At 48.4% G+C, this 12,500-nt stretch overlaps 1 protein-coding gene across 1 annotated transcript in view; it reads right to left on the bottom strand.

Moving 5' to 3' along the window:
- dscaml1 (Down syndrome cell adhesion molecule like 1) overlaps nucleotides 1-12,500 on the bottom strand; it is a 143,429-nt gene that overhangs the window by 122,133 nt on the left and 8,796 nt on the right. The window contains exon 2 of the mRNA XM_062552495.1: nucleotides 5,542-5,862. Coding sequence (XP_062408479.1) covers nucleotides 5,542-5,862 — 321 coding nt within the window. The remainder of the gene's footprint in view (nucleotides 1-5,541; nucleotides 5,863-12,500) is intronic.

The raw sequence follows: 12,500 nt of genomic DNA, 5'->3' as shown, positions 1-12,500 counted from the left end.
GTCTGACTAGTTGTACTGGTTGCTTAGAAACGAGCTAAAACACACTCGCACTCAGAGACAGAGGGAGGGAGAGAGTCCTGTATCACTGTCATTTAAATTATTAACTAGAAAGAAACCAAATACCATATTTACTTATTCATAAACCAAGGAGCACAAAAAGAGAAGGAAAGAATGAAAAAAAAAAGAATCAAATAAGAATAGGGAGCACAGAGTGGCTGTACCCATTAGTGAATGGATTAAAAATAAACATTACCTATCAGGCAGTTGGCAAGCACAAGAGACAAAGGGGGGTGAGTGCGCAGAGGGTGTGGGCGTTTCAAGCAGAGCACCTGCCATGGCAAAGCTCGAAGAGTGTATGTGTGTGTGTGCGCGCGCCAGTGTGTGTGTGTCTGTGTGTGTGTGTGTGTGTGTGTGTGTGTGTGTGTGTGTGTGTGTGTGTGTGTGTGCGTGTGTGTGTGTGCACAGAGAGGGGCCCCTGAAGTTCACCCTAACTGACAGCTTACCTTAGCTCACTCTGCGGCAGTGTTGGAGGAGAAATCCCAAATCTCGCCTCTCCACTGCGGTGAAATAGGTATTCATAACGGACACGCTGCCATTCCCCCTACCGCATGCTCGCGCTCATTTCCATATCAAATAATGGCCTCATGACTACTGCCAGCCAATCTGCTCAAACATGCAAAAGGCCACATATTTTATTTACGTGGTCTGCGAGAATGTAGAACACCTCTGTTTTAGGGGAGAATGGTCATTAATGTCTGGCACTGCAAGCAAAGTTTTTGAAAAAAAAAAAAAAAAAGAAAGAAAGAAAGAAGGAAGGAGAGAAAAATCAGGTAGACAATCTCTGATGAAGTGTTGTTGCGTTTGAGAGCAGGGTTATCGCAGAGCCAGTGAGGGGTTCTTGGAGCAGCATTGCAAAGGAGAGGGGACAGGAGGGAAGCGCTTATTACTGCAGCCTGAGGTAACAATGGCGGCAGATTCAGATTCGCCGTTAGGGCGGAGGGGACGGAGGGGACGGAGGGGACGGAGAGACGGACGGCCAATTACGTGGCAGGTTGGCGGCTTTTCCCCGTCGCCAGCCGAGACACTCGAGCCCTCCGAGTCCTCGACCCCTGCGATTTCTCACCGAGTGAAATTAAATGGACTGGGCAGCACACTCGGAGCATGGCGAGAGAGAGAGAGAGAGAGAGAGAGAGAGAGAGAGAGAGAGAGAGAGAGAGAAAGAGAGAGAGAGGCTGCCACAAACAGTGGTTTGTGCAAAGGGCAGGATCATAGAAGGTTACGTTGATGGATGCTGTTTGTTTTGTTTTGTTTTTTTTTCCTCCTCATAAATGATGGTTTACTCATGTTGCTCGGCCCTGCACGTTTTGTTTTCTTTTCCCCTGCATAAATCATTTATGCACATCAAATAATAACTATGTACATTGATGGATACTTTATGATGTCTTCCCCTTTGTAAATGATGGTTTAGTTGACAGTTTGAAGTAAAAGGAAGTTAAAGAAGAAGGCTTTGAAATGTGAAGTAAAAGTTGAAAGTGAGTAAAATGTGCAAAAATGACCGGAGGATTCCACAGGTCCAGTTCCGTCCCTCTCCCTCACGAAATGAGCCGAGATACCATATATTTTAAGTTCAATATAAATGCGTTGTTCTTGGTCATATCCTAACCAGATAGCAGCGAGATCCATATCAGAGGCTGGTGTTTTTCTAGGTTTCCTGGAGACAATAGAGGCGGGGAGAATCTGATAGCACGAGAGCAAATGACTTTATGAGAAGCTGGAAACGAGGGAACGCGTGTAATGGTTTCAGGGAAACGCGTACGATGATTTCATTACTGCTTCTGCCACATGTTGATGCACAATGAAGATCTGCAGGAAAGAAAGAAAGAAACAAAGAAAGAAACACAACGCAGGGAGACGTGTTTAAGGCAAGGCAGGCACTGGGAGAACACAGACCTCTGCCAAGGCCACTTGGCGTATTTTTCGTAATGTTAGTGAGAGTGAAAATAAAATCGCAGAGGTATCCTGTCAGTCGGATCTGGTCCAAAATTGAATGGACACCTCCTTGGCTCAACTCCTACACCTTTCCACCAAGTTGCATGAAAATTGGGCTTTGGTAGTTTACATAATCCTCCTTGCAGACAGACAGACACACCACACTGAAAACATGACTGTATCGCAACAAAATTATGAATCAGAACAAGGGATGGCTATGTGTGAGAAAGGAGGGTGAGAGATTAATGGAAAGGGGGGAGAGATAGATAGAGAGAGAGAGAGATACATAGATAGATAAATAGATAGATAGATAGATAGATAGAGAGTGATAGATAGATAGATAGATAGACAGAGAGAGACAGATAGATAGAGAGAGATGGGTAGATAGATAGATAGATAGATAGATAGATAGATGGAGAGATAGAGAGAGATGGGTAGATAGAGAGATAAAGAAAGAGAGAGATGGGTAGATAGAGAGAGAGATAGAAAGAGAGAGAGAGAGAGATGGGTAGATAGATAGATAGATAGATAGATAGAGAGATAGAGAGAGATGGGTAGATAGAGAGATAAAGAAAGAGAGAGATGGGTAGATAGATAGATAGATAGAGAGAGATGGGTAGATAGATAGAGAGAGAGAGAGGGGAAGGGATAAAAACGAGCCAAGCCCTCATAGAGGGATTTCCATATATGTACAGTTATCCACACAGGTGTCTGCGCTATTATTGGCACTGGATCAGCATGCAAGGGGGAAGAGTGGGTGAGAAGAGAGGAGGAGGGAGAGAGAGAGAGAGGGAGGGAGAGAGAGAGGGAGAGAGAGAGGGGAGGGGGAGGGGTGGTGTCATGCAGAGAGCTGTCAGCTGTCATCATTCTCCCGGTGTCACCTGAGACACCACACCCTGCCGCTCCACGCCCCGTTGCCCCTGGCAACCGCCGAGCCCAGCGAGCGAGCGAGCAAGTGCACGGGCTCCGGCTGGCGATCTAGGCCAGCGCCGGTGTTCCGGAGGGTTCCGTGTGTGTGTGCGTGTGTGTGTGTATGTGGCGTGGGGTGGGTGGCAGGGTCCGCCGGCGTTTTTTGTCCTGCCTCAGCATTTAATTGATTAATTGGGGTAATTATTGGAGGCGAAAGTCACCTCACCCCAGAGCCGACTGGTGGGTCATTTGTCCTCGTCCTCCGGGGACCAAACACCAAATAAACTAGGTGGAGACAAAAACTTAGGCCAGCCGTTTGGTTGTAACTTCACAACGCTGACTGACTTTGCCATTAATTACATTGTTTTGGGTTGCTTTGAGTTACTTTGCGGGTGCTGCCTTTGCTTTACACAATACACATCCACCCGAATACCGAGTGAAGAAGGGAGGGCATATACAGTATACAGCGCATGTGTGTGTGTGTGTGTGTGTGTGTGTGTGTGTGTGTGTGTGTGTGTGAGTGAGAGAGAGGAGAGAGAGAGGGAGGGAGTAAAAATAATGTGTGTGTGTGTGTGTGTGTGTGTGTGTGTGTTTGGTGGGAACTCTAGCTTAAAGGACAGATGGAGACTGGGAGAAGACTAATACATTGGCACAGGCTGAACCTGTGTGTGTGTGTGTGTGTGTGTGTGTGTGTGTGACTGTGAGAGTGAGAAAGAAAGAATGATAATGATATTGAAAAGCTGAAGACTGTGTGTGTGTGTGAGTGTGTGTAAGTGTGTGTGTGTGTGTGTGTGTGTGTGTGTGTGTGTGTGTGTGTGTGTGTGCGCGCGTGTGTGTGTGTGTGTGTGCAAATCCCTCCCTGTTGCTGGGCGGGCAGCCCCAAACACACGCCGTGACCTTGGCACGGTGCAGGAGGGTCAGCCAGCCAAGCGTCTGTGCTGTCGTGTGTCTGTCTGTCTGCTCACCGCCGTACACACACACACACACACACACACACACACACACACACACACACACACACACACACACGCCGTATGCGTAAGAGAGCCAGGTCAATGGGCCCAGCCATGAGACACCACCCCCCTCCCGCACGCACACACACACACACACACACACACACACACACACACACACACACACACACACACACACACACACACACACACACACACACACACACACACACTGCCACCTGGCCCATGGAGGTCTTCTGCCTTACTAATATTAGGCTACACTCAGACGGTGACGGGACCTCCTCCCATGTCATGGTGAATTTGCTACCTCAGCCAAGGAGGTTATGTTTGTTTGTTTGTTTGTTTGTTTGTTTGTTTTTGTTTTTTTTATGTGGTTAGCTTGTCTATCAGTAAGATTATACATACTGTAATAATACTGGCCCAGTTTCCATGACACTAAGTGGGTAGGTGCAGCAGTTGACCAAGAAGATGGCAGTTACATTTTGAAGCAGACTGGAATCACGGTGTGGATCCAAGAATTTAAAGTTTCACTTTCACTAGCGTCGCAATATGCAGCATGTGTGGCATTTCACCTTGATAGAGGTCTGCACTCTCCGAGAGTCCTTCCTCTTGTTGTCTATCTTTAGAATGAACAGAGTCCGTGAATCCAGAGTATCTGGTGTGCCTGAAAGCTGAAGTATTGCATACTCCTGGATTCACTGGTATGTGGAACCACTTACCAGTGAGTAGTTGAGTCCTTTAAATGCATTCCTACATGGCAGCGTTTTTGAGCTGATAGTGTTTACTGTGGTGCTTCACCTCTCACGATTTCCACTGGCGAGAAAGCTTGATTTGTTGAGTATGTTCCTCTATTTTTGTTTAAATCAAAAGGGAAAAAAATCCATTATTTTTGGCGAGTTCGATGAATATTCTAGGGGTCTTGAAGAGGTCTTCAGATGCCTTGTAGCTCTCTATGAACGCGTGTTGAACCTCAGAGGTCCTAGAAGACACTATTGTGTCAATTCCAGCTGTGTGCGCCATTTCAAAAAAGAAGAGTCGTGAAATATCACAGATTCCTTCTGTAACGTCTGAGTCTGTTGGCACATGATAGAGCTGAGCGAAGGGCGTGTGGGGCCATGTCTCACCTCTGGGTGTATTTAAGGCCAGAGCGGAGCGCTTGTGTGTGGAAAGGTCACACCGCGTGTCTCACAACAGTTCTGCTTTTAGGATATGAGCGTCTTTAGTGTTGCAGCACAACAGAGGAGGACAAAAAAAAAACACACAGAGACGAAACAACAGACAAGAAATACAGAAGAGAAGAAATGAATTGCATGAAACAGAGGCGGAGAGAAAAATAAAGAAATTATGAAATGAAATGACTAAGAAAGGAGACAGACATAAAGACTGATAGATTGGTAGAGAAGTCTTGAAAAGTGACTGAGAGAAAGACCAAAACAGATAGAAGAAAACAAGAAGAAAATGACAAGACATGAAAGAAAGAAAGAATGAATGAAAGATAGAAAAAAAGACCAATATATTGACAGTATACACATACAAAGGATAGGCGGAAGACAAAAGAGAGAAAAAGACAAACAAAGAGACAAAGAAGTGATGCAGCAGGTGTGTGTGTGTGTGTGTGTGTGTGTGTGTGTGTGTGTGTGTGTGTGTGTGTCTCCGCGCGCCCGCTCACCTGCTTTGACCCGTATGCTGGGGCTGCGTATCTTGCCGGCCTGGTTCTCGGCGGTGCAGAAGTAGTCGTTGTCGTGGATGAAGGAGTTGAAGGCGGACGGGGAGAAGGGGTACAGCTGCAGCGAGCCGTTGGCGTGCACGTGGCGGATGTGCGGCACGTCGTAGATGTCGTCGCCGGTGGCCAGGTACCAGCGCAGGAGGGCATGGGGGGCGCCGCCCGCGGGGCAGGGCAGGGACACCCCCACCGAGCTGGAGAAGGTGACTCGCTGCAGGGAGGCGTTCACAAAGTACAGCCGCGTCGAGACAACATCCTCGCTGTGCACTGGAGAACAGGAGCAGAGCAGAGCAGAGGAGAGGGTCAGTTAGGTAGTAGTACACACACACACACACACACACACACACACACACACACACACACACACACACACACACACACACACTCACAACATCCTCATTCTGCAAGATAGGAGGAAAGTAACAGCCACACACACGCACTCACACACTCGCAACACACACACACGCACACACACACACACACACGCACATTCACATGTCACATGAGCAATTCATGTGTGTAAGACCTACACTGACAATACAACCTCACTGTGAACAAGTGAAAGCAGGATAAGAAATAAGAGGATTCATTCAGTGAGAATAGCCACTCTCACACACACACTCACACCTCACACACTATAACCTACGAAGCCACACACACACACACACTGACACACTGTAATACACCTACCAGGACACACTCGCTTATGAACACACACTATAACACACCTACGAGGAAACACTTGCTTATGAACACCCATCATCAACCCCTGTGGAGACCACAATGCTCACGGTGAGTTTAGGAAGAGGAGGAGAGGGGGTCAGTCAGCCATTAGAGCCATGTCATACATACCACACACACACACACACACACACACACACACACACACACACTGTACACACTCAAAGTACTGTTACAGAGAGATCATATCCTCACTTTGTGCTGGTAGAGGGGCAGGAAAGCAAGGAGGATGAGAAAGAGGAGAGAAGAAGGAGCGAGGGGGAAAGGAGGAGAGGAGGAGAGAAGAGGAGGAGCAGGAGGAGAGGAGAGAGGGGGAGAGGAGGAGCAAGGAGGTGGGAGGAGGATGAGCAGTAGGAGAGGAGAGAGGGGGAGAGGAGGAGGAGAGGGAGAGAGGAGAAGAAGAAGGAGGAGAGAGAAAGAGAGGGGGAGAGAGAATGAGAAGAGGAGAAGGAGGAGAGAGGGAGGAGAAGAGGATATGGAGGAGAGAGGGGGAGAGGAGGAGGAGCAGGAGGAAAGAAGAAGAGAGCAGGAGGAAGATGAGGGTCAACTAGTGTGTAGATCCAAGTAATCCTTAGTACACCAACAACAGCACCCACTCCTGTAGACTGTGCAGGCACTAATGTGGAACAAGCGCATTCTCACTGTGAACTACAGACATAGACTAGAGGAGGAGGAGAAGGCCAATGACAGAAGAGTTAGGACCCTTCGAAGCTGAACTCCCACACACACACACACACACACACACACACACACACGATACACAATACACAATACGCAATACACACAATACACACTCTCAAATAGTGAGAACACACAATGTCCACCCACACAAGCCCACTTTACAATGTGCCCTTACACACGGAATCGCAAACTCAAGGTCCATGTAGTTGAGTCCACAAATTGATAAAATGCTAAATAAACCTGCTACATGTCGAGGAATCTTGAATGAATAGAGGTGAATGTGGCCTCTGACAACTCCGAAATCCTCCTCATTGGCTATCTGTAGTACTCTACCCTTTGCTGAAGCTCTGGCAATTACACAAGGACTTAATGTGGTCAAGCAGATCTTTATCATCATTAGCTTTGCGACACGTCAACACCAACCTAGCACAATATCAATTCATTCGCATCATGTGATGTTGAAAATAGCTTCTTGCTTCCATCTATTTAGCGCACAACATCATGGGCAATTATGCAATGTGTGTGTCCATGGCAATGCAGCCCGTAGTCAAGCGTCCCTACCAGTGCATACAGTACATGCACTCACCGCAAGATATCCGACCTATCGGAGGTGGCTTTTCATTTGACCATGTCCTCCACATATAATCAATTATCTCTCTCTCTCTCTCTCTCTCTCTCTCTCTCTCTCTCTCTCTCTCTCTCTCTCTCTGTGTGTGTCTCTTGCTCTCTCCACATTAGGTCCTCTGATGCAAGCGAATGAGCTTGTTTATTTTATTTACTGGTGTGCTAAATTATTTATTTCCGCGGCAGTACAAAGTGCACCTCTGTCCTCGCGGAGCAGCCATAATGGTAAGCCTTAGTGTGTGTGTGTGTGTGTGTCTGTGTGATAGGCCTGTGCGCACGCCACGCAAATTTGACACTCAATTTGGAAATTAAACAGAGCCATGGAGGTCTAAAATAGTCTGTTTCCCGAGACATCAGAACATTTTGACCTGATTGCTGATATCACCCATTCAGCTGGCTTCAGCGTGACGGCAAAGAGCACTTCAGGGAGTCTGACAGACACAATGTACCCGAGCCACAACAAGTGCTATAAATATACAAAGAATCACTATGTATGTTTCAATACTGCACTGTATATTAGGCTAAACAATGCCTTGCCGAAGATGTCGGAAATGAGGTTAACTCAGAAACTATCCGGTATAAAACTCCAGCCACTTGATGCCCCTCTCCTTGAGCAGGTTCTCCCAGTCCGACCCCTTGCACAAATGAGAGCAGTAATAGCCCATCACCGGGTGGGCATTACGGAATATTAGTGATCTGATACAATAGAATTTGGCTCTGAACACTGTCTTCTGATAGGAGAGAAAATAGGTCACAACCCCCCCCCCCCCACACACACACACACGCACACACCCAACCACCCACCTCGACACAGGCGCACATACACACACACACGCACACACACACACACACACACACACACACACACACACTCCAAGAACTCTTCACATTCACCCAGACAAAAAAAACAACATTCATTCGCTCTTTTCTGCTTTTCTTTTCTCCTCTCATCGTTCTTTTCATTCTATTCTCCTCCTTTCTCCACATCCTGTTCACCTCCTGAGTCACTGAGAAATTAATTAGCTCGGCGGCCGTGACAGTGGCGCGGGCCGCTCCAAGACCGATGCAAATGGCCTCCCCTCTGGCCCCTCTTGCCCGACTTAAAGGGTATATCATAGCCTCTCAATCTCACCCGCGTGTCACGCCGAGGTGTCTTTATTGTATTCAAAGAAGTGCTTAGCTAAGCGCTGGCCCTGCGCCAGACACACACACACACACACACACACACACACACACACACACACACACACTTACACACGCACGCACGCACGCACGCACGCGCACACACACATGCATACATGCATACACACACACACACACACACACACACACGTGCCCCAAAGCCAGTGAATTTTCTTCTAAGGCAATCACACTTAATGAGAACCCCCCGCAGGTCTGTGTCAACAATACAGGGATTAGGACCCTATTCTTCCTGCCTGCGCCACACTCAAGCCACCAACACTTCAGGGAAGACACAGATTTCACGGGAGTGTGAGGGATGCAGCCAGCAACACTGTGTGAGATATATGTGAGATTTTATAGCATACAGTGATTTTACAGTATACCGTGATTTTGCAGCATATAAGGGATTTTACACCATATTGTGATTTTACACCATATTGTGATTTTGCAGCATACTGTGATTTTACAGTATATAATGATTTTACAGTATGTAGCGATTTTACAGCATGCAGCATGCATGTGATTTTACAGCATATGCTGATTTTTACACCATACTGCGATTTTGCAGCATGCTGAGATTTTACAGCACACTGCCTGCATGCGTTTCAGTGTCTGGACTGCATTGCATGCTCTGTAATTGCATCCAAAAACGCTTGACTGGATGATGAAACAGTATTTGGCACTGAAACTTACGCTTACATGCATACGCACGTATGCACAAACGCGGGAGTGTTTGTGTGCATACAGTATATGCGTGAAATTTCAGCGTATATTCCCATAAGTGCTGCAACTGGGCATTACTTCCTGCTTCTGCTACTTTAAAAGTACAGTCTAGGGTCAGCACTTCAAACACAAACACGGTGATGACACAAAAAAATGTCTATGTGCAAAACAGCATGGAACAACACGAAAAAAAAGTGATGGCAGAGAATTGAAAGGCAGAGATTAAAGCTAAACCCTGAGCAGAGAGAGATGGGGGGTTGAGTTGAGTCTCTCTCTCTCTTTCTCTCTCTCTCTCTCTCTCTCTCTCTCTCTCTCTCTCTCTCTCTGTCTCTTTCTTTTTTTTTATATGCCCATAGAACATGAAGGGATATGTTATGTGATTGGAATTTGTATGGCATCCACCGAGCCTTAAACCCGTATAATCTCCTTTCACATTGAACACACACAGCGAGCCTCGGCGGCCTGCTAATCGCACCGCAGTGGAGGGCCTCCCTCCATCTCTCCTCTACATCCACCCACCCACCCAGCCACCCACCCGCCCCACCTACCCCGCGCCCACCCTACCCACCCCCAGGGAGGGTAGATTAGGGAGGCCGGCAGGCGAGGGGGAAAGGGGGCAAAGAGACCTCCGAGGGGTCATCGCCGTGGCTGTCAGGTCGGTATGTGAGAGCGGCTGGTGGAGAGAAGAGAAGAGGGGAGTTTGGGGAGGGAGGGAAGGAGAGAGGGAGGGAGAGGGAGGGAGAGAGAGGGGGAGGAGAGTGATCGGTAGTCTGGGCTAGGCGGGTGGCAGGTGGCAGGGGGTGGGATGGAGGGGGGGGGGGGGGGTGATGTTTGACCAGAGAAGGAGGGATGTTTTGGCTCAGAGGTTAGTGGACTGTCAAATCCCAGGTGAGAGTTAACATAGACTGTGCAGAAAATGTGTGTGTGTGTGTGTGTGTGTGTGTGTGTGTGTGTGTGTGTGTGTGTGTGTGTGTGTGTGTGTGTGTGTGTGTGTGTGTGTGTGTGTGTGTGTGTGTGTGTGTGTGTGTGTGTGTGTGTGTGTGTGTGTGTGTGTGTGAGTGTGTGTGTTGTGGGGGAGGCTAGGAGAGTTAAAGGCAGGTCTTTGAGGTCAGGATTAAACGGGACTTGACAAGGGGAGGGGGGTGTTCTTATATTATGATTATTTGAGATTGACAACTGAGATTAGTGCATCTTGAAACAGATTCTTGGGGTGGTATGTGTGTGTGTGAGTGTGTGTGTGTGTGTGTGTGTGTGTGTGTGTGTGTGTGTGTGTGTGTGTGTGTGTGTGTGTGTGTCTGTGTGTGTGTGTGTGTGTGTGTGTGTGTGTGTGTGTGTGTGTGTGTGTGTGTGTGTGTGTGTGTGTGCGATTTGTCTGGCACACAAGGGGTTAATCAGGAGAAAGGACCGTGAGCTGCTCTCAAAATGGAACAGTCCCTCGTTGCCCTCCAACTTAAGAGCTATTTAGGCCGAGGGAGCAGCCTACCCTGCCTTCACTGTCCTGTCAAATATAATAATCTCCTGAGCTCGAGGTGTGGAAACCCTTCAGTACCACGGACAGCGGCACACTGGGGCCCCTTCCAACAGGACATAAGGACCACGGAGAGCACCACACAAAAAATACAACCCCCCCCCCCCCAGCACTCCCTCAGAGTCCTGCAAAACATAATCTATGCTGCCTTTCATATCAAAACCCTTATCAAAACCTTAAGACACAACATGACACAACAATGCTTAATAATCATAAATCATCATAAACAAGGGTCTGTAACATAACAAACAAACAACCCAGGGACCATTTTGGTATTGTGACGTCATAAAGGGAGGGAGTGAAAAAAATAATAGTGACGAGATGAAGCATAATAAATAAATAAGCCGCCCGTCATGATAAAAAATATAATAAATATAAATCTCTGAACAGGAAAACATGGCCATGTGCAGGCGAGGAACAGATGCATAGAGACAGAGGGGGGGTGGGGGGGGGGGGGGGGTGAAGATATGGACGTGGCGCCACGGCAACGAGCCGTCCTATCGGAGTCCGTCGGCGCGGGCGGCTGAAGCTGAATCCAGGTCAGGCTGTTCAGCCCACCCTCTTTGCACTCCAGATTACAGCCAAAGGCATAAACCCCCATAATAAAGATTGCAATATCTATAATCTCACAGTGGGGGCCGGCAAGAGAGGGGGGACAGGACAGGACAGTCGGGGGGGTGTGGGGGGGGGGGGCTTTGAGGAGGGGGTCCTGAGCATATCCCACCACAGTCTGAGTGACAGCCAGAGGGCAGAGAGGGGGTGGTGATGGTGGGGTGGATTTGGAGAGAGAGAGAGGGGGGGGGGGGAAGGTGGGGGTCGATACATTTTTCCATAACTGCACTAAGCCAGCTGTGCAGTGGTATGGGACGGGACGGGGCAGAGCCGCCCCACTCTGCTCTGGCTGGAGCTTTGTCTGAGTGGCCCTGAGCCCTGGGGGAAGCCTCTGGTGGGGTGGACGCTCAGACAGCTGGGGGGGGGGGGGGGGTGCCACACGTGAGCCAGATCTGGGCCAGAGGTACTGTAAGTCCAGTCCACTCGGCTCCATCCCAGGGTCAGTCAGGGTCTCTTATTTCAGGGTCTCACACGCGCACTTGTGTGAGTTGTTTGTTTGTAAACACTGTTGCCTGTCCAGCGCGGACTTGAACATGCCCTTAGGCAGCTGGACAAGAGCCCCTGACTGGACACGCACAGGTGATATATCTATCCACAGGAGGTGGACCTGCTAACACACACACACCCACACACACACACACACACACACACACACACACACACACACACACACACACACACACAGCCATCAAAGGGGTAGCTCTTAACACTGCGGCTCAAACCACAGCTATCATTTACAGTGATTGTAAATGATAGACTTCATTGTAAACAGCCTGGAACACACTGCCAGTCTCTCTCTCTCTCTCCCTCTCTC

This window comes from Sardina pilchardus, chromosome 13 (genome assembly GCF_963854185.1).
Source record: "Sardina pilchardus chromosome 13, fSarPil1.1, whole genome shotgun sequence".
Lineage (NCBI taxonomy): Eukaryota > Metazoa > Chordata > Actinopteri > Clupeiformes > Clupeidae > Sardina > Sardina pilchardus.
The sequence above is the reverse complement of the archived record's forward strand: the minus strand, read 5'-3'. Positions and strand labels throughout refer to the sequence as shown.